Source organism: Pongo abelii, chromosome 11, assembly GCF_028885655.2.
Source record: "Pongo abelii isolate AG06213 chromosome 11, NHGRI_mPonAbe1-v2.0_pri, whole genome shotgun sequence".
In the NCBI taxonomy this organism is placed as follows: domain Eukaryota; kingdom Metazoa; phylum Chordata; class Mammalia; order Primates; family Hominidae; genus Pongo; species Pongo abelii.
The window spans coordinates 28983176-29004054 of record NC_071996.2 but is presented as its reverse complement, the minus strand read 5'-3'; the positions used below and the strand labels follow the sequence as shown (position 1 = coordinate 29004054).

At 51.8% G+C, this 20879-nt stretch overlaps 1 protein-coding gene across 1 annotated transcript; it reads right to left on the bottom strand.

Moving 5' to 3' along the window:
- Positions 1-774: 774 nt before the first annotated feature.
- C1QL2 (complement C1q like 2) lies at positions 775-5293 on the bottom strand. The gene is made up of 2 exons (XM_009237654.3): positions 3557-5293; positions 775-2953 (listed from the first exon to the last, which is right to left on the bottom strand). Exons 1-2 carry the CDS (start codon positions 4238-4240, stop codon positions 2774-2776), a joined length of 864 nt encoding a protein of 287 aa, XP_009235929.1. The 5' UTR covers positions 4241-5293; the 3' UTR covers positions 775-2773.
- Positions 5294-20879: the final 15586 nt, after the last annotated feature.

The following is a 20879-nucleotide window of genomic DNA, read 5'->3' as shown; positions in this document are numbered from 1 at the left end:
AAGCCTGCCTCTCCACTCCACCCTGCCCCCTTCCAATAGAGTCCTCTGGACAGATGATGGTGTCATGGACCTCGGTGGGCCATGAGGGGCCTGCTTGGGACCTGGAAGGTGTGCATATGCAGAGAGATTGTTCCTGAGCTTACTAGCTCCTGCCACATCATACCTCCCATCCGCCGCCTCAGCAATCCATCATCCTCTTAGCAGCTGACACCTCTGGCAGCACCTCCGGCAGCCCGGGCATTAGAATTGCAAGAAGCCCCGGCTGCACCAGGGAATACAGATGGAGGAATCTCAGATTCAAATTTGTCTAAGTATTGTGAACAGTCAGACTCAGGCAAGGCATCTCCACTGCCCTTCCGCCAAAGGGGAGTGGCAGGGGTTTTGTTAGAAGTACAAATTGCTTCTTAATGCAGAGGATAAAGCTGGGTTCGGGCACCTCCTTAGAAATTCCTCCTGCTCCCAGGAAAGCCACCACTGCATGTCAATTTTAATTTTTGAAATTTAAACCAAGGGCTTTGTGTGTAAGCTCCATCTCATCAGAGGAAGGGGAGGAGTAAGTCAAAAAGGATTAGGTGCCCGCTGGGGATTGCAGATCCATAGCAATTAGACTTCATTTGGGTCTCAGACATTTGGTTTTAATCAAATTTCTGGATGATACAATCAACAAAGCATCAGAAATTGATACCTATGCAACTGTAGATGGGCCTGACTCTGCCCTTCCCAGTTCCTGGGCTCAGCTGGGTTAGGGATCCACAATCAGCAGGAGTGGGGTGGGGTGGGGAATTGGGGTTGGGATTACTAGGTCTGGAACTGGGGGAGGGGATGGCAGTATGTATATATATATATATATGTTTCCACCCATTCTCTTTGAGTACTTTATCCCTGGACTCAAAGCAGACATAATCATTGCTCATATTCAAAAGAATGACAATAAAACATTATTCAAACAAAATAAGAGCAAAAAGGAATAGCGACAGCAACAGGATTCAAGGCAGGGGGTATAATTGTCTTTTAAACGGGAATCACAGCTTTCAGCATTCTCCAGGAACTAAAGTCGAGCACAAAGCAATTTGGGGCCAGAAATGCAGCATGAACATTGTCACACACCACATTGACATGGACTTATGAATATAAGTGTGTGTATATGTGTAATGTGGATCACGTGAGGACTATCACAACATTATATCCACATAGGAGATACACACACGCACACACATAATCTCCAGCTTTACACAGATACACACACCCTGGGGTTGCCTTTTTGTGCATACTCACACATTTCTTTTCACACAACCCGTCAAAATGACCTCAGTAAGCACTAACAGGTTGCTGGTAGCTGACTGGTTATTTTTTACATAACTTTGTTTAACTCAGTGATCTGACAACAAAAAAAAAAGTAAAAAGAAAAAAATGAAAACCGTGCGGGGTGTTTTCCTAACTTGTGTGTGTGTAGAACGCTGATGGAACACCAAACACACACACTCAGGTTCAGAACAGGAACCCCACATCGAATGCATAAGGGAAGGGAAGCCCGCAGGAAAGGGGCGTCCCTCCCCAAGGAATAGTGTCCACCTCACCACACAGCCCTGGGGAAGTTCAGCAAGCTGGATGATCCGTGGAATTGCCTCAGTTTACCAGCTCTCTGGAGAGCTGTGGCCCTGGAGGCTGTGAGTAAACGGGCCTATGCTTAGTGAACCATTCGCTTGAGTGCGTGTGTGTCTGCTAGGGACTTCTGCACTTCCTTTTGGGAGCCAAACATCCTACAGATCCCTCCCGGCAAGTGTCACTCACACCTCCCACTTCCCACGGATGCCTTCTCTTCCCCTTCCTTCCCCAGAAGCCCCTCCCCTCTGACCTCCACCCACAACTCCCGGAGGACTAAGTTGCCCAAGTTGCCCAAGGTTGGAGACCCAATCATTCATCTCCTGCTTTCCTCTAACTCTCCCTGATGCCCTTCTCCGGCTCCTCCCCTCCTCCCAACCCCACCTCCGGCCTCTCCAGCTGAGGGCTGCAGCCTGGGGAGAGCTTCTGGGAAGGGTGGGATGCAGTTCCCATTACACCATGTCTTTTCGGCCACTTCTGGTAGCAGGGACATAACAGCGGCTGGGGAGCAGGTCATAGATGGGCCTATCCTGGGCCCAGGTAAGGTCATTATGCCAAGGCGGACATCTGGAGCCCTGGTCCAGGATATGCCGACATACAGACAACAGAACGCATAGTCTAAAAACATAATTTAATGCCTCGCGGTGAGTCTGAGCCAGGAGGGAATGCAGTGTGGAGAGGTGAATTTTCTGTTTGCTGGAATTCTGCTGTGGGTGGGGTTTTGGCTGATGGACAGGGAAATCTGCACAAGTATTTCGTGTCACAAAGAAGGACGCCCCAGGAAGCCCGCGCTCCCTCTGGCCTGCCTCCCTGGCCAGGGCCCGGAGCCCTCCGCTTCTAGGCACTGGGAGGAGGCTATCTGAGGAGAGCAGGCTCCCGGCCCGGCCTGTCCAGTCTAATCAGGTTTGCAAAGTCTGTGCCGCCGCCTCAAGGGCTCGGGCGTCCCTTCCTCCCTCGCCGGGATGGGGATGGAGACCAGGAGCACAGCCCTGAGCGTGGTGGGTCGCAGACGCACTGAGGCCAGGAGCGGGGCAGGGAGGAGGCAGGGATTTGTCTTTTCCAAAGGAGATGTCAGGAAGTGTTATGAATCGAGAGGGGCCTTTGCCAAGGAGCCGCGCCCAGGCGGAGACCGGGCGGCCTGCAGCCACCCCACCTCGCACCCCCCGCGCCCCTAATCCGGGTACAGAAGAAAGCCCGAGAACGTGCTGTACTTGTTATTATTGCCTCCGTGAGCCTTCCCGCCATCAAGCTTCACATACACTTCGTCCCCTGAATCCAAGTGCAGCACCACGCTGTTACTGGCGTAGTCGTAGTTCTGGTCGGCGTCCTGTGCAATGGCGCTGGCCCGGACCTGGGGACAAGCGGTGGGAGCGGGTGAGCCGGGGCACCTCTTCCCGCGCCTTTGCTCAGCCCACACCAGGCGCGCCACGCACGGGCCTCCCGCCTGCTGCTTCAGGGTCCACACTCCCACCCCAGCTCCATGCTCTCTCTCCAACTTAGCCAACTCCTTCCAGGTCCCCCCTCCTCCTCGCGCCGACGAGTCTGGGAAAGAGGGAGAGGGGAAGCTTCATGAACACTGACCCAGAGTGGAAGGGTGGGAGCCAGGGGCCAGGGCCAAGAGGAAAGGAGGCTGCAAGGCAAGGGGGCGACCTGGAGGGAACTAAAGAACTGAGGTTTCCGAGAAGCCCACGGAGAGGCAGGCAGGGACGCAAGTGGCCAAGGAGTGCAGTTTAGGTATGGGGGTCTCTGGGCTCTCAAGGCCCAACATTTGGCTCTACGTCCTGGTGAGCGCGGCCTCGGCGCATTGGGAAGCGGAGATGCTGTGGCACTGAGGCGCGTTCCTTCCTGGGGCTCGCACGGTAGCCCGCGGGTGGAGAGAAAGGAGGCTGGTTCCCTGGGAGGTTCAGGGCGCGGGCGAGGGTTTGCGGGGCCGGTGAGGGTAGGGGTCACTGACCTGCCCGTTCTTGCAGAGGTCCGCCCACATGCTGGTGCCGTCGCCGCCGCGCATGAGGATGTGGTAAGTGAAGAAGTAGATGCCGCGCACCTGGCAGCTAAACTTGCCGGTGGTGGGGTCATAGTGATTGCCGAGGTTGGTGACCACGTCGTCGAACTTCAGCACCTCATAGCCTTCGTGGGGGCTCTTGAGACCCACATAGAAGGCGATCTTGGGGCCGCTGAAGGTGGCGCTCAGCGCACTGGTCACTTCACCCTCGGAGTCGCCACCTACCCCAGCCCCGCCGCCCACCACCCCGACGCCGCTGGCCGTGCCCGCCGTCAGTTGCAGCCCTGGCAGCCCGGGCCGCCCCGAGTCGCCCTTCTCTCCTGGAGGGCCCCTGGGTCCAGGCGGGCCCGGCTCTCCAGGGGGCCCCCGCGGCCCTGGCTTGCCCGGTCGCCCCGGGTCGCCCTTGGGTCCCTGGATAAAGGGAGGCGGAGGGTTGGCGCTGAGGTCCTGCATGACTTCCAGGGCGGCGGTGCTGGGTCCCGGAGGCTGCGCCTTTGCACCCGCGGGCCCCCCGCCGGGTGCGGCAGTGTAAGGGTCGCAGATCATGCGGCAGGTGCCCATCATCTCGTAGTGCGCGGCGGCTCGGGGCGCCGCCTGCAGCAGCAGCGGCACGGCGATGAGCAGCCCGAGCGCCATGGCCAAGAGTACGCCGACGGCCGCCAGGCAGGCACGCCGCCGCCGCTGCCACAGCCGGGAGGCGACCGCCACCAGCTCCTCCTTGCCGCCCGGGGAGGTAATGGTGGGGCGGCGCGGGCGGCCCCGCTCCCCGCGCTCGGGGGCCGGCTCCGCGGGTCCTGGCCGCGCCCCCGACGTGGCGACCCCCTGGCCCGGCCACCCAACTACTTCAGCGAGAGGCGCCGGGACCTCTGCGCTTGGGCCCACCGCGCTGGGGCTGGTCGGGAGAGCCGCGGACGCCGGCGCGCATGACGTGGGGCACACAAGACGAACCTGGCGCCCCGCGGGTCCGGCGCCGGCCGGGGAGTGCTTGCGCTGGCCGGGGAGTCTGCTTGCGGCGTCCGGCGCTGGCCCCGCGGCGCTGCCTCCTGCCAGGCTCCGCTCCGCTGGGTTCGGTGGGGCTCCTCGCGCAGTGAGGGCGCCCCGGCTCCGCGGCGCGCTCTGCTGTGCTCTCTCGCTGTTCGCTGGCTCCCGCGCGGAGGGGGGACCCAGCTACCCTGACGTAAGGAGTCCGGGGCTGAGCGGCGGAGGCGGCGAAGCAGCGCGCGCTGCCATCACTCGGGAGACGGAGCCCTCATGTCATCAGCCTCCTATCTGGCGGCGTCCTGGGCAGAGGCGGTGAAGGCGCGGTTCCCCCTGGCGGCTCCCAGGAGCCACAAGTGGGCGCAGCGGGCGCGGCCCCAAGCCGGGTCACAGCAGACACACCCACCCGCGGCCACACTCACGCGCCTCCCACCCACAACACACACAGACACCCACGCGTGCAGTGGCGGGGCGCACACAGTCACCCCCACATGGCCACTAAAGCAGCTGGAATCCAGGTGTCAGCAGGGCTCCTCTGGGGTCACCTAATCCATCCCCCGGCCTGCAAAGAGGATCAAACCTCAACCCACCGAGTCCAGGAGAGTCCCGTGAGGTCCAGCGGGAAGGAGTTTCTGAAAGCCCTCCTGAGTTATTTCTTCAGAATTGAATAGATCTCGCTTCTGGAAGATCTTTCACAAACCTAGACTAAGGACTCCAGACTCTTAAACAGGCTCCCGTAGAGCACCCCACTAACCTTTGGGGTGACTCTAAAAAGCCCAAGACTCCCAATACAAGAATATTCGCTGTCGGGCGCGGTGGCTCACGCCTGTAATCCCAACACTTTGGGAGGCCGAGGCGGGCAGATCACCTGAGGTTGGGAGTTCGAGACCAGCCTGACCAACATGATGAAACCCCGTCTCTACTAAAAACACAAAATTAACTGGGCATGGTGGTGCATGCCCATAATCCCAGCTACTCGGAAGGCTGAGGCAGGAGAATCGCTTGAACCAGAGAGACAGAGGTTGCGGTGAGGCGAGATCGTGCCATTGCACCCCAACCTGGGCAACAAAAGCGAAATTCCATCTCAAAAAAAAAGAAAAAAAAGGAATACGCTCCTCAGACTTTTTCTTCCACCAGAAAATGGCTGGCCCTTGTCCTCTGTGTGAAGCTGGTGTAGAAACCAAATGCTTGATGCCGGCACTTGGCGGTGATCATGGTGCACTCAGCTTCCACTGCAAGCGCGGCCACTGCCAGGCAGATGCATGGGTACATTCCCTTGGACATCCTCAGCTTCCTCCTCCTGAGGTGGGTTGAGTTATTTTAGAAAATAGTCCAAATAGTCCAAAGCCATTCTGAGCCAGTCTTGAATAAACCATGGCCTCAGGTGAGAGCAGAATAGTCTATCTCCAATGTAGCATATGAGGCTAAGGAAGGATGAGAGGCCCGCCGGTGTGGGAGAGACTTCCAGGGGAGAAATCAAAGCCCCAGTTTCTGCTCTTGCCCTGAGTAGCTGTGTGACTTTGCCAGGTGGTTCTTGTACCTGAGACTCGGTTTCCCTAAAAGGCTGCCTCCTGCCCTAGCACCCCCAACATGGGAATCACACCAGGCCTGGCCTGGGGGGAGAATCCAAGGGCTGGCATCAGTGTTTGTTGTAGCATCAGCATCTCTGAAACAACAGTGCACCCACCTAAGGCTATTGCTTTGAAGCTAACTCTCATTTGTCCGGCGCTAGGTTCTTACGGGTTAGTTAAAATCTATTTTTGTCCTCTGACCACCCTGGGTCATTTCCCCACTCCCAACCATGTTGCTCCAGCCTGTTCCCTCCACATGTTTGTGGAAAGGCTGACTGAGCCTAGCCCGAAGCCAACTTTACCAAGGAGAGAAGGAGCACATTTATTGGCACCTACTATGTATGCATCGGGCACTTTGCACATGCTCCTTCATTCATTCCTCATATTACTGTGGATTAGTGATCATTTTCCCACTGCATCAATGAGGAAAAAAAAAGGTTTTGCAAGTGTAGGGTGTTTGCCGAGTGCATTTTACCCACATGACAGAGCCAGGATCCTCCTGGCACCCAGATCAGGGGCTCTCTGAACCTGCCAGTGAACACAGCTTCAACAGCTACTTCTTGGCCACAGTCTTCACTGGTTTCCTCAGACTTGGGAGTCTTCCTCCACTCTCTGCCTCAGAGTCACCCCAAGAGCACGTGATTTCAGGAGCCACATGGCCTGCTTCCAGTCCTGGCTCTGAGACTTCCTGTCTGTGTGACCTTGAGCAAATTGCTTCACCTCTCTGAGCTCCGATCTCCATGTGTGGAATGGGAAAATAACCTATCTCAGAGTTATTGAGAGGACTGAACGAGTCAATTAATGTAAAGGCTTTGGAACAATAGCTAGCTCTGTAGAAGCTTAGCTATTTTTATTAACTATTGATGCTTTCAACCTCCCCTGCCATGGTTACGACCACTAGGATGAGACATGAGGGCAATATGCAGGGTGGCATGGGGAGGGTTAGGGTTTAAAAAAAAGAGAAACTCAAAGATCATTCACATCCTTTGTCCTTCACCAGAGCACAGAAGGGGGCTGTCCCATGCCTCCCACATTCCCCAAGCCTGCCCCGCTCTGTCTTTTCATCTTTCAAAACTACCCAGAGTGTTTGTTCCCAGTCACCAGTTCCACCTGGACAAACATTTTCCAGGCAGACACTCACTCAGTTTGAATTCCCCAGCCTTGCAGACTGCTGGAGACTGCAAAGTCCCAGTGATTTTGTCCTTGCAGTGTCTGGGCAAAGATGAAGCAAGGAGGATCAGATTTTTGAGACCCAGGCTTTCACCTTCGCAGACCACAAGCAAAGTTACCTTCCCTGAGGATCAGCATTCCTGGGAGCACCTCTCAAGGCCAGCCCTCCACCTGGAGGCAGGGGCAGCAGCCTCTAGGGCAGGCAGAGCCCAGGCAGCCTCCACATAGCAGCCAAATAAGTCAAAAGGTGTCTTTCCCCTTGCTTCTCCTTCCTCCCACCCATCATGGCAGGGCCAGACAGCATGGCCTGCTGGAGTGTTGGATGTACCTCTTTTTTTTTTTTTTTTTTTTGAGACAGAGTCTCGCTCTGTCACCCAGGCTACAGTGCAATGGTGCAATCTTGGGTTACTGCAACCTCTGCCTCCCAGGTTCAAGCAATTCTCCTGCCTCAGCTTCCTGAGTAGCTGGGATTACAGGCACCCGCCACCATGCCTGGCTAATTTTTGTATTTTTAGTAGAGATAGGGTTTTGCCATGTTAGCCAGGCTGGTCTCAAACTCCTGGCCTCAAGCAATCCACCTGCCTCAGCCTCCCAAAGTGCTGGGATTACAGGCGTGAGTTACTGCACCCAGCTGACATACCTCTTTATCCACCTGGCTTCTGCTTTTCCTGAGTGATCCATATCATTGGTGACTATCTTCTCTTAAATATTAATTATGACCTATATTAACATATTGCCCTCCATTTAGACTGTGGTTTTTACATTTCAAGACCCACTCAAATCTGTTCTAAATTGCCTTTAGTAATCCAGCAGGCATTCCTTCTACCAGCGTCCACTGACAACCTACTATGTGCCAACCAGTGCTCTCTATCTTATCCTTTCATAGAGCCCTGTGCTCTGTGACACAGAGTTTGATGCTTGGTTCCACACTGTCATGTCCAGTTCTCTAGTGGCCCCCACCAGCAGTGGGCTCCATGCTTCATCTACCTGCACCATGGGCTGTCTCCTGCAACTCATCTGGACTCCTCTCTAATTATCCTTTCAGTCTCAGCTAAGTGTCACTTCCTCGTCTGAAGTCTTCCCTGACCCTTCTCTAAGCTGAATTGATAGTTCCTACCCATGTACCCTTTAGAGTACGTTGAATGTACCCTGCCATCCTATGTCTTACCATTATGCATTTCTTTATCAGTTAGCCTCCCCCATCTGGCTATGAGCTCCAGTAGGGCAGGAATCATATCACTCATTCATCTTCATTTTTTGTGTATGTCATTCATTTGCTCAATATGTGTTTATTGACCCCTGTCCTACGCCAGCCATCACGCCACGTGCTGAGTACACAGTGGTACACAACAGTCTTGGTTCCTTCTACTCTAGCTGTTCTACAAGACACCCTCAGCTCCCCCATTTCTTTCTACCCGTAGCACTTGGGTTTGTACCTAAACAGCTGCAGCATGGGTGTTTATTGACATGCTTTCTCTAAATTAGACCTGTGTCCCAATTAGAGTGTAAGCTCTTTAGAGACATCATGTGGAATACATTGGCCAATCTTCTGCCTGCATCCCCAAAGGGAAGGACAGCAGGAGATGTGCCAGGGAGATAGACAGGAGTGAGATCACCCAAGGCCTTGGAGTCTATGTTGAAAGAGGTGAATTTTCTCCTGAGTGCAATTGAGAACTGCTGAAGGAGTTTAGGTAGGGAAGTGATGTGATCCATCTATGTTTTGCAAAGACCACGCTGGCTGCTGTGTGGTGCATGGATGTGGTAGTGGAGAGGGGGTAGGTTTTGGAAATGAAACCAGTTTGAAGGCTATTGCATGATCTAAGCAAAAGATAATGATGGCTTGGTCTGAGATAGTAGAAGAGAAGTAGGTGAATTCCAGGTATATTTTGAACTTGGGGCCCATGGGTCTTGCTGATGGATTTGAGATAGAAGTTAAAGGAGGAGAAGGAAAAGAAAAAAAAAATCAAGATTAACTTCTAAGATTTGGGTCGAACAACTGGGTGAGTGAGCATGAGAAGGCGGGGATATTTGGGGAAGAGCAATCTGTTGTCACTGCTGGGAGGTGGAAAGAATTATGAACTCAGTTTGGGAAATGTTCGTTTTGAGTGAAATATCTGAATGAAGACATCATGTGGGCAATGAACATGAGTCTAGTACTCAGCAGTGAGGTTTAAAAATAGAGCTATTGGCCAGGCACGGTGGTTCATGCCTGTAATCCCAGCACTTTGGGAGGCCAAGGCGAGTGGATCGCTTGAACCCAGGAATTGCAGACCAGCCTGGGCAACATGGTGAAACCCCGTTTCTATTTTTAAAATTATTTTAAAAAATTGTTAATGGAGCTATACACAAGCAAGTTTTCATGGAGATTGAAGGGTGAGAGAGAGAGAGAGCACAAGCTCGTTATAACAACCCCCCATGCTCACCCCAGCCATTTAAAAGATGAATAGAGGAGAAAGAAACAGAAGCAGTCAAAGTAGGAAAGAAAGCCAGGAAAATGGCCTCACAGAGGGGAGCAGTTCAGAAGGGAGGATTGTGATCTGTAATTTGGAAAGTCCACAAGAGATAGGGTAAGATGAGGATAAAAAGATATCCATTGGGTATGGCAAGATAGAAGTCACTGCGGATGATGGCAGAGAGAACACTGTGAGGTCACAAAATCATTTCCTTTTCCTGTTGGGCAGGGCCCAGCTATATTTTCCAGCCTCTCCTTCAGACTGGTGAGGACATGTGACAGAAAAATGGCCAATAGAATGTGAGCTGAGTGATTGATGTAAGCCATTTCAGGCCTGTACCCTAAAAGCTCCGTTGCAATATTCCAAGCTCTTCCTTTATCTGGTGGCAATAACAATAATAGGTAATATTTACTGAGCACTAACTATATCCCTATGCCAAGCATTTTAGATATATTAATTATTTTAATGCTCACAGCACTATGAGATATGCATCCCTGTTTTACAGATGGGGAAACTAAGATAAAGCTATATATTTATAAATGTCACTGTCATATGTAATCACTCCAATAATTGCTCCAGATTATGCTGGGATCCTGGACATGTGTCCCCCCAGATCTGGAGCTCCCAGATGCCAGGCAGTCTGGCTGAAGGCTTCTTGCGTATATTGCTGATCTCTCCCAGCCAGATGGTAAGCCTCTCAAGGGCAGGAACTGTCATGAGGACATGGCAAGTGTCCAATAAATATTTTTAAATTATTGATTATTTTATATTGCCTGAAAATTTTACATATATGATCTCATGTCATAGTTTGCTCAAAAAGTGAAAAAATTTAAAAGATACTCTTTATGCTGGAAAAGTAGGAAAGGAGAGCAAAGAAGGAACTTGATTGGCCACGCGGGTTCCTGTTAGCCTTTGCAAAAAACAGAGAAGTCTTCCTTTTTTCCTTCCTTTCTTCCTTCTCTATTTTCTCCCTTCCTTCCTTCCCTCTTTTCTCCTTTCCTTCCTTCCCTCCTTCCTTTCTTCTCCCTCCCTCCCTCTCTCATTCCCTCCCTCCTTCTCTCCCTCTTTTTCTTCTTCTCTTCTTTCTTTCCTTATTTATTCATTTATCTGCTCGTTCATCCTCCATATAGCATGTGCACCTACCATATGCAGAATGCTGTGCTGGGGTGGGTAGGGTTGGAGGCATGAAGATGATTTTCTTGCTAAAGAGCTTGCAGTCTGGATGGAGGAACAAGACTAACAAACAGAAAGCACCTAAGCAGCCATCTGTATTTAGGTGGTATAGACAAGGAGTACAGGCAGGAAGAGGTTGCCAAATGCAAGTCACTGTGGCCACCCATGGCACTTGAAGCCTATCCCAGGATGAAGAGACAGAGCAGGACCTTCAAGGAGAAGTGAGACTTGAACCTGTGAGAGGTCTGGGTGGATAGTGCAGTGGAGCTGCCCAACTGGTGTCTGGAGCACAGCAAAGAGGCTGGTCTGTACAGAGCCAAGGGTTTGTGCAGGGCTGGTGTGGACAGTATGTTACATGTGCCGCCTTTCCCATCAAGCCTTCTCCCAGGACTCTGCTTCTGCAAGTATTGATTACTCTGTCTTCCAGCTCCATTTTGTTTAGGCACTATCTTTGGCCTTTTTGGAGACACTATAGTAAGCCTGGCCCTGTACCTCTCTTTGCATACCCCACCTCCAGCCCCTTAGTCTTCCTCATGTGTCTAGTGAGTGATCGCTCTGAAAGAAAGAGAAGGAAAATCATATTTTCTACCTCTGCTGGGCACTCAGCTAGAGCTAGTGGGGCGTAGGTGCCATAGGCTCTTCCAGTCCTTTCAGGCAGGAACTAGTGCCCTACAGTGTAGGGCAGAGCGGGGGCGAGGCGGAGTGCACAGGCTCCTGCTGTTCTGAGAGGCTGGGCCACAGTGACCCACAGGCCTGTTTCCATTTTCAGCCCTAGCTCCTGAGATGCTCACAGCTAAAGAGGGTGGAGAAATAATGCTCCAGTCTTAGCCCCTGAAGACATCAGACAGCCCTGCTCAGTGACCAATGAGAAAGCGCCCACCAGGCCCATTAACCCAGAAGCGGCAGCAACACGTTTCAGTCAAGAGGGTCAGCCAGCCCCAGAAAGCCCTCACTTGGCCCTCTCAGAGACTGCTGCTGGGGCCCTAATTATCTCACCTCGAAGGGGCTGTCCCTGGCTGGATCTTCATGGAGCTGTGAGTTTGTTGCAGTGTCTGGGCTTGCATTCTCCAGAGTCCAGGACCCCTGCAAAAAAAAAAAAAAGAGAGAGAGAGAGACAGCTCTCAGAAACCCAAAATGAGGATGATTTAAGCAGGTCCTCCTTCACTGAGCTTGGCTTATTCCAACACTAGGCCAGCCAAAGAACCAATCATTCAAGCCACCCTTCCCCTCCAAGCTTTTTTCTGTCCTGTAGCCGGGTGGTGCAGTTTAATTATTCACCCATGCAGGAACTATTTATCCAGTGCCTACTGTGTGCAAGATATGAGATCCAGCAGAAAGCAGAAACACTCTATCCCTCACTAGCTGAGAAGCCTGTGAGGGTTACTTTTCCAACCTCCTTCTTTGCCTTCATGATAATATCTGCCAACATGGAACTTTCCTCCCCAAACCACCTATGTCCTAGAGCTGGGGTGACACAGGTGACAAGTGGCAATCCTCAGATGGCCCTTGTCACATCCTGTCTCCCCTGAGTGGCTTTTCTCTCTATGAATCTGCATGTTATTTAGGCAAAGATTCTGTCATTTGGTCTCCTCATCACTACAGGGCGGGTCTGAGATGGCACTCAACATGCATTTGTGGCATGGAGTAGAATAAGACAGGAGAGCCCAACATAGGCTGTGTTTTTCCCTGGGTGGCACAGCAAGCCACCAACAGCCCCAGGGGTCACTAGAGGGGTGTGGCTATTTGTTTCTTCTTGGCAGTCATGTTAATAAAGCTATGGATTGCTGGGGGAAGCAAGCTTTTGATTCAGAGAAGTTCACTGAGACCATGTGGACCTCCCCTAGAGGAGACTCAGCCCTTAGTCCATGCAGATGTAGAACTTAGCCACGGAGTAGAGCTCACCTTCCCAATGCACCAACATTAACTGGGAAGTTGCCATGTGCTGGACACTGAAGACACAGGCAAGGCAGGGGATTCAAGCAATCCAGTGCCACAGTGTTGCTGAGGCTCAGTTGTCTCTTCTGCACACCCCTGGTGGGCACGGCTATACCATTGTCCTCACCTTGTCACCACCCTCTGTGACCTTGTATTCATTAGGTGGGATACGGGAGAAGTAAAAGACAGTGAGTCCAGCTAAGCCCCAGTGCAGTGCAAAAATATCCCATTGATCTATCAAAACACCGTCCCTCCAATGCCTGCCTGCTCCTTGAGCAGCTGAAGTCCAGGCCTTTCCCCGGGCCCACCTGCAGGCCTGCCGCTGTCTGTGGTGCTAATGGCTGTGGCTGCTGGACTTCCCTTGGCAGGAAGGAATCGGGTTTCAGAAATCCAGGAATTAGCTTATGTTCCAGGCTTTGATGTGTGGCCATAGCTCCGTGTGGAGATCTCAGACACTCCATATATGCCCTCCCCTCCCTGCTCATGCCTACACAAGAGACTTCCTCCTGCCTGGGCCGGAGGCTGGGTGGCTGAGAGGAACAGTTCTTGCCTTTCAGACTCCCTATTTCCTGCCTCTCAGCTACTTGCTCTATGTACCCACTCTGACACACACACACACACACACACACACACACACTTCCCATGAAACACAGCTGTAATGAGGCAACCACCAGCCCTCTCCAACAGGCAGAAGAGAGAGAAGTCAAGCATGAGGCTAAAAATGCAGCTTTGACAACATCAAAAGGGCTTCCTCCCAACCGATTGTATCCTGCATGTTCATGTTTTGCAAAGTATTTGGAAGGAACACATGATCCTGTAAGATTCATTTAGGGAGGGCCTGCAGCTCTGTAGAAGGCAGCCAGGCAGCGGGTGGAATTTGGGGGTCATTGAGAACCAGAAAAATCCTCCAGCCCCCACCACTCTACCAAAGGGTCTGGGCTTCATTGGAGTCACTTTGGGGACAAGGCAGCAATTCTCAAAGAATTTTTCCATCCGTGAAAGAGAAAAAAAGCATCCCTGGGTAAAATTGGTTTCAAAAACTCTGTGTCAAAAAACTTTTGTGAAGACCTTGTCTCTACAAAAAAAAAAAAAAAAAAATTAATTAGCAATGCACGGTAGTGTGTGCCTGTAGTCACAACTACATGGGAGGCTGAGGTGGGAGAATCACCTGAGCCTGGGAGGCGAAGGCTGTTTTGAGCCAAGATTGGACCACCGCATTGCAGCTTGGGTGACAGAAGACCTTGTCTCAAAAAAAAATACATTTTTTTTTGTTCAATGAATGTTTCAGAACCTACCACACCAACAGTCATTGTGTTATTTTTCTCTGATATATTTGGCCAGATTTTATTTACTAGTAGAGCTCAGGTTCTAGAATATTCTAGCTTGAGTTGCACACTTAGCTCTGGCACTGACTAGCTGTGTTGCCTTGAGCAAGTTTCTTACACTCTCTGTGCACTGTTTCCTCGTCTGTGAAATGGGAATGATGGTAGCACCTTTCTCATAGGGCTGTCATGGAAGTTAAATGGGTCGATGCATGGAGAGCTCTCAGAAGGGAGCCTGGCATGTAGAAAACCCTAGAAAACTGTTATGTAGCATTATTCACAGGGACACTAATATTTGTGAAACACATTCTCAGAAATTCTGGGTTGAGGCATTGTCTCCCAAAGGCCCCCACAGTAATGCTTTCTGGGGCACGATTTGAGAAGAAGAAATCCTTTAGAAGCTTGCATTTCTCAAAATGGGGGCAAAGATTTAACATCACAGAAGGAAGTGTGTTCCCACTGCCCTCTCTCCCGTAAGCCCAAGCCCTATCATGGTTCTACAGTCTCTTCCCCTCTCCAAGCCTCAGTTTCCCCCTCTGCCAGATGGGTGTAATCACTCAAGCCTTCCTTAACTTGGAGAGTTGGGGTTGGGGGAGGTATGGAATGAGAATCTCCCTGTTCCACATTTGATTCCAAACAAGAAGGGGAAGAGGAAGGAGAAGAAGAAGAAGGAGGAGGAGGAGGAGGTGGAGGAGGAGGAGGAGGAGGAGAAGGAGAGAAACATCTCCCTTCTGGACAGGCTCTGGAGGCAGAGAAGGAAGGGAGACCCTGTCTTTCTCCTGGGCTGTGGACCCAAGAGGTCTTGGTCAGCTCCAGTCCCCCAGCCATTCAGCCAGTCCCCAAGTCCTGAGTGGAGGCGCCTCCACTGCTCTCTCCTCCTACTCCTTGCAATGGAAGTTAACATAGAGTCATAGTTCTGGGCTGTGGGTTCAGGGGCCCTCTCAGGAAAGGAGGATTCCCCCAGGGGCCAGAGTAGTTCACTCACCAGTAGGGTGGGACCAGTAGGGTCACTTTAGGCAAAGCAGCACTTCAAGTGGCATTAGTCATTGCGGCTTCCTCTGCCCACATGCCCACACACCAAGCTCTCAGCTCCATGCTGCCTTAACCCAGGCCTCACACACCTTCCCCATCTTCTGAAACCTCAAACAATTGCATTCAGCCCCTGTGCCATGCAACAGAGCCATTCTCTGAGAGTTGAGTGCAGCTATCTCCCTGAAGCCCTCCTAAAACGCAAATATCCCAGGGAAGAGCAACTTATCCAGTGACTAACACCTCAGTCTGAACTGATACAGGCTTTCTAAATGATAGAAGATGCTCTGTGCAGCCTGGGAGCTGAGTGCCAGGGATTGGTAAAGGCCGACCAGAGGAAGGCAGTGCACGAAGTGGAAAGAGACTGGATCTTGGAGCCAGAGCTCGGTTCAGATTCTGGCCTCTTATTGTTGGGTGACGCCCTCTCTGAGCCTGAGCTTCCTCACCTGTCAAATTGGTGTAATAGTAACAACTCCTAGGTGCTGACGAGGAGTACACAAGATCATGTATTCAAAGTGCCTTGCACATGCCGGGTGCGGTGGCGTGCACCTCAGCTACTCAGGAAGCTGAGGTGACATCATTTGCACCCAGGAGTTCTGGGCTGTAGTGCACCCGCAGTGCCAATCAGGGGCCCACACAATGTTCAGCATCAATACAGTAACCTCCTGGAAGCAGGGGATCACCAGGTTGCCTCAGGGAGGGGTGAACCAGCCAAGGTTGAAAATAGAACAGGTCAAAACTCCCACGCAGATCAGTCATGGGATCGTGCCTGTGAATAGCCACTGCACTCCAGCCTGGGCAACAGAGCGCGACCCTGTCTTTAAAAATATATGTATTTGTTAAAGCACCTGTCACATAATGAGCACTGAAACAGTTTTGTTTCTTCATCCCTTTCTTCTCACAGTGGGAGAAGCAACATGAAGATGAGGAGGGGGTGAGGCTGAGGCCCAAATCAGGCTGTCACTCTGGGAGATTTATTTTCATCATGGCTGTCCTGGTTGTTTAGGGAGGGAAGGAGGAAGATGTGGGGGTGCCTCTCCAGCTGCTGCACTTGAAGGCCCCCACACCCCCTACTCCCACCTCCAGTCCTGATGGCAGGCACTGGGGGGTGGGCTGGGAAGTGGGCGAGCAAAGCCCTGAGGCAGCCTGGCTGTCACCCTTGCTCCTTCTCACTCTGCACCAGAGACCTCTGCCTCGTCCTCAGGCTGCCAGTCGGCAAAGCCACTCTACATGCAGGAGTGCGAGCCAACTGGCTGAGCTCAGCCTGGGGTTGACACAAACACGGGAAGGTTCTGCAGGAAACACGAGGCAGCCACGGCCTCTGTCCCTGAGAGGAGCAGTGAGGGAGCCACAGGGCCAGGCTGCAGCATGACACTAGGGACGTGGGGGGAATGCAAGCGGGTCCAGGCCTGGGGGCCACCAGTGAGGGAGCAAGGGCAGGCCGGCCGTCAGAGCTGGGTGGGGAGGCGGGTGCTGAGCTCGGCGTGGGAGTTTCCCCAACTGACTGTGTCTTCCAGGGACCCTCGCCCCTCATGCCCATCTGCATCCTGGAGGGAGGAGGCACCACCCCTCTGTGGCATCTGCTTTTTGGGGCTGATGACAGAACAAGCTTATGGACAGGAGTGAAGCCCCTGGCACACAGCAGGTACCACAGAAGGGTGGTGAATCTGCCCTAGATCAGAGATCATTCAGGGGTTCTGTTAACTTGGATGAAGAAGAAATACATCTCTTATCACTAACATCAGGAAGGGAAGCAAGGAACCACACATAGAACTGACAATAAGTGTGACCTTGCCACCAAGAAGAATCACAAAGTTTTATTTTATTATTTTATTTTATTTTACTTTAAGTTCTGGGATACATGTGCAGAATGTGCAGGTTTGTTACATAGGTATACATGTGCCATGCTGGTTTGCTGCACCCATCAACCCATTATCTAGGTTTTAAGCCCCGCATGCATTAGTATTTGTCCTAATGCTCTCCTTCCCCTCGCTCCCCACCCCCAAACAGGCCCCAGTGTGTGATGTTGCCCTCCCTGTGTCCGTGTGTTCTCATTGTTCAACTCCCACTTATGAGTGAGAACATGCGGTGTTTAGTTTTCTGTTCCTGAGAATCACAGAGTTTTCGTAGCCCAGTACAATAACCACAGATACATGACATACAGTTTTGTGACATGTAGACCCCCATAGTCCGGTTAATGGGATGCTTTAGTAAAAAAGTACATAGATTACTGTATTATAAGTTTATGTTTTAGAATATTTTGAAGATTACTTTTTAGAAATAGTTTCCTTTGTAACCTTGTTTATTTTACTTTATGCATATGAAAGAATCATTCAGAGGAGGGGTCCATGGCTTCACCAAGATGAAACAGAGGTCATTGGCATGAAAAAGGTTAAAACGCTGTGCCCTGGAACCAGGAGTTTATCAGCCAGGCCTGCAGCATGCTGTATGACCTTGGCCACATAACTTCATTGTGCCTCAGTTGCCTCAACTATAAAATGGGGATAATAAACCTGTGACATATGATGCTTGGAGGGTTAAATGTGACAAAAGTCTTAGCACACTGTGTGCCATACAGTGAGGGCCCCAGCATGGACACTGATGCACCGTCTTGATTCCTCCTGCCTTTCCCAGGTACAGGGAGCTTCCCCAGCCTGCCTGCATCTGAGAAGATTCCACCAGGGAAACAGAACCAATAGGAGACATATATTAAGAGTTGTGTTGCAGCCAGGCATGGTAGCCCATGCCTGTAATCCCTTTGGGATTACAGCACTTTGGGATTACAGCATTTTGGGAGGCCAAAGCGGGCCTATCACCTGAGGTCAGGAGTTCGAGACCAGCCTGACCAACGTGGAGAAACCCCGTCTCTACTAAAAATACAAAATTAGCTGGGCGTGGTGGCAGACGTCTGTAATCCTAGCTACTCGGGAGGCTGAGGCATGAGAATCACTTGAACTTGGGAGGCGGAGGTTGCAGTGAGCTGAGATGGCGCCATTGCACTCTAGCCTGGGCAACAAGAGCAAAACTCCATCTCAAAAAAAAAAAAAAAAGAGAGAGATGTGTTGCAAGAAATCAGCTTACATGACCGTGGGGGCTGGATCCACAGTGCAGGCTCTCAGGATGGGCAGTCCAGAACTCTCAGGCTGATGCTGCAGGCCACAGGTGGGATTTCTTCTCAAGAAAGCCTCAGCTCTGCTCCTAAGGCCTTTCAACTGATTGACTCATGCCCACTCAGATTATTGAGGGCTATCTCCTTTATTTAAGGTAAACCGGCCCAGTGCAGTGGCTCATGCCTATAATCCCAGTATTTTGGCAGGAAGATTGCTTGAGGCCAGGAGTTTGAGACAGGACTGGGCAACAGAGCAAGAACCTCATCTCTACAAAACATAAAAAAATTAGCCCGGTGTGGTGGCACACTCCTATACTCCTAGCTACTCTGGAGGCCAAGCGGGGAGGATCACTTGAGCCCAAGAGTTCAAGGCTGCAGTCAGCTATGATCACGCCACTTATACTCCAGCCCAGAAAACAGAGTGAGACCCTGTCTCTAAAATAATAACAACAACAAAAAACCCCAACCAATTGTAGATATCAACTACATTGCTGTGGCTTGAATGTCTCCTCCAAAACTCAATCTGAAACTTAATCTCTAATTTAATAGTATTGGCAGGTGACAGGGCCTTTCAGATGTAGTTGGGTCATGTGGGCATTCATGGATTAATGGGTTAATAGATTAATGAGTTTAATTAATTATCACAAGAGTGAGTCTGTTACAAAAATCCAGCTTGGCTCTCTCTCATGAGCCCCTCCCCATATGATACCCTGCACTGACCATTAGCAAGAAGGCCTTCATCAGATGGACCCCCTCATCCTTGGACTTCTCAACCTTCAGAACTCTAAGAAATAAATTTCTTTTCTTTATAAATTGCCCAGTCTCGGGTATTCAGTTATAGCAACAGAAAATGGACTAAGATACACATCTACGAGATACCTCCACAGCAACTCCTAGATTAGTGTTGATGGAATAACTGGGGATTGTAGCCTAGCCAAGTCGACACCTAAGACCAGCCCTCATGTCACCCAAGGACAGGACAGTGAGGTCCTGAAGAGTTTCATGTGGGGGGAGGGGAAGGAGAGAGTGGGGAGCTCAATGTGGACTCCTCAATTTATTTCCCGAGTGCTCAATGAGGCCTGCCCCACCTCTCATTCAGAGCCTTGGCCAGGCCCTGCCCCCACTCACCTCTCTTATGTGGGACAGGTGAGCCCCTCCAGTGTGCCAGGAGCACGTGGGTACAGGCACACATAGAGAATGCTGTGTCCATAGGAAACCCAGCGAGCCTGATGGGCCTCGAGGTGCCATTTACAGGTCACTCACTTGGGCCAGGCCTCAGTGAGCGAGATGCCAGGATGAACAAGATGTGGCCAATGCTCTTGAAGGGCCCCAACTGGTGAAGGTAGCAGACAAGTAAGGGGACAAAGGCCCCTCAGAAGTACACATCAGGTGGGCCGGGAGCGGTGGCTCACATCTGTAATCCCAGCACTTTGGGAGGCCGAAGCAGGCATCACTTGAGGTCAGGAGTTCGTGACCAGCCTGGCGAACAGGTGAAACCCCGTCTCTACTAAAAATACAAAAATTAGCTGGGCGTGGTGGCGCATGACTGTAATCCCAGCTACTTGGGAAGCTGAGGCAGGAGAATCACTTGAACCCGGGAGGCAGAGGTTGCAGTGAGCCGAGATCACGCCATTGTACTCCCCCCCCTGGGTGATAGAGCGAGACTCCATCTCAAAAATTTAAATAAATAAAAATTAAAAAGTACACATTAGGCGTGGTTATCGCCTGGAGAGCCAGGAGCATCCTTGGGAGGGGACTTGGGGAGGGGTCCGCTGGGCTGCTCTAGCCCACTCTGGGCCAGAATCGTGATTCTAATTGCAGGTAGGCTTTACCCTATCAAAGCCCCCTGGGCTGGGGACTCTGTGAAGAAGCAAGGTGTGCTTGAAACCTCCCTCTCTGCTGAAAAATCTGGACAAGCTCCTGACCGGCTGCATTTCTGCTTCAGCCTCTCCTCAGGGAAGCGGGAGGCCCTGGGTCTCTACGGGCGCTCTGTGAACGACTGCAGACGCTAGTGGGGCTGCATTCCTGTCTGTCTGCCTAGGACAGTGCCTACTGACTTCTGACTGCTGCCCTGTGGTCCAGGGCTCCAGGTACACCACTGCAATGTCACTTTGTGCTTGGGGTTCCAACTGGACAGAAGCCCCATGTTGCACCCGCCTTGAGCCGTCCCGGGTAGCATGCCCCCTGGTGGCCGTGGGCAGTTATTACTGTTAATCCTTTCTTGCCCAGATGCCTCCAGCGTAGGCCACAGCAGCAGGCCGGGTTCGCTGTGTCTGGAAAGGCCAGAGAAGGGTTCCCGGAGAAAGAGTCCATCTGATCTGAGTTTTATGAACCAGAGGATAAAGAAAGGAAGGGATTCTGGGCCTCAGAAAACCACATGCCCACGCATGGGGGTATTAAGGAGAGGGGCTCTTGAACACCCAGGCTGGTAAAATCTGGAAGGGTAGAGGGAGGAGGGGTAATTTTTCTGGTTGGTAGAAATAAAGTGGGGATGAGGAAGAGCATGAAAGTCTGTCGACAAACCTGAAAGTGGGA

Bases quoted from the DNA above. Each gene is read 5' to 3' on its own strand.
- C1QL2 (XM_009237654.3), bottom strand. From the start codon at position 4,240: ATGGCGCTCGGGCTGCTCATCGCCGTGCCGCTGCTGCTGCAGGCGGCG. The intron at 2,954-3,556 runs GTCAGTGACCCC...GCTTGTCCCCAG, and splicing joins ACCTCTGCAAGAACGGGCAG to GTCCGGGCCAGCGCCATTGC.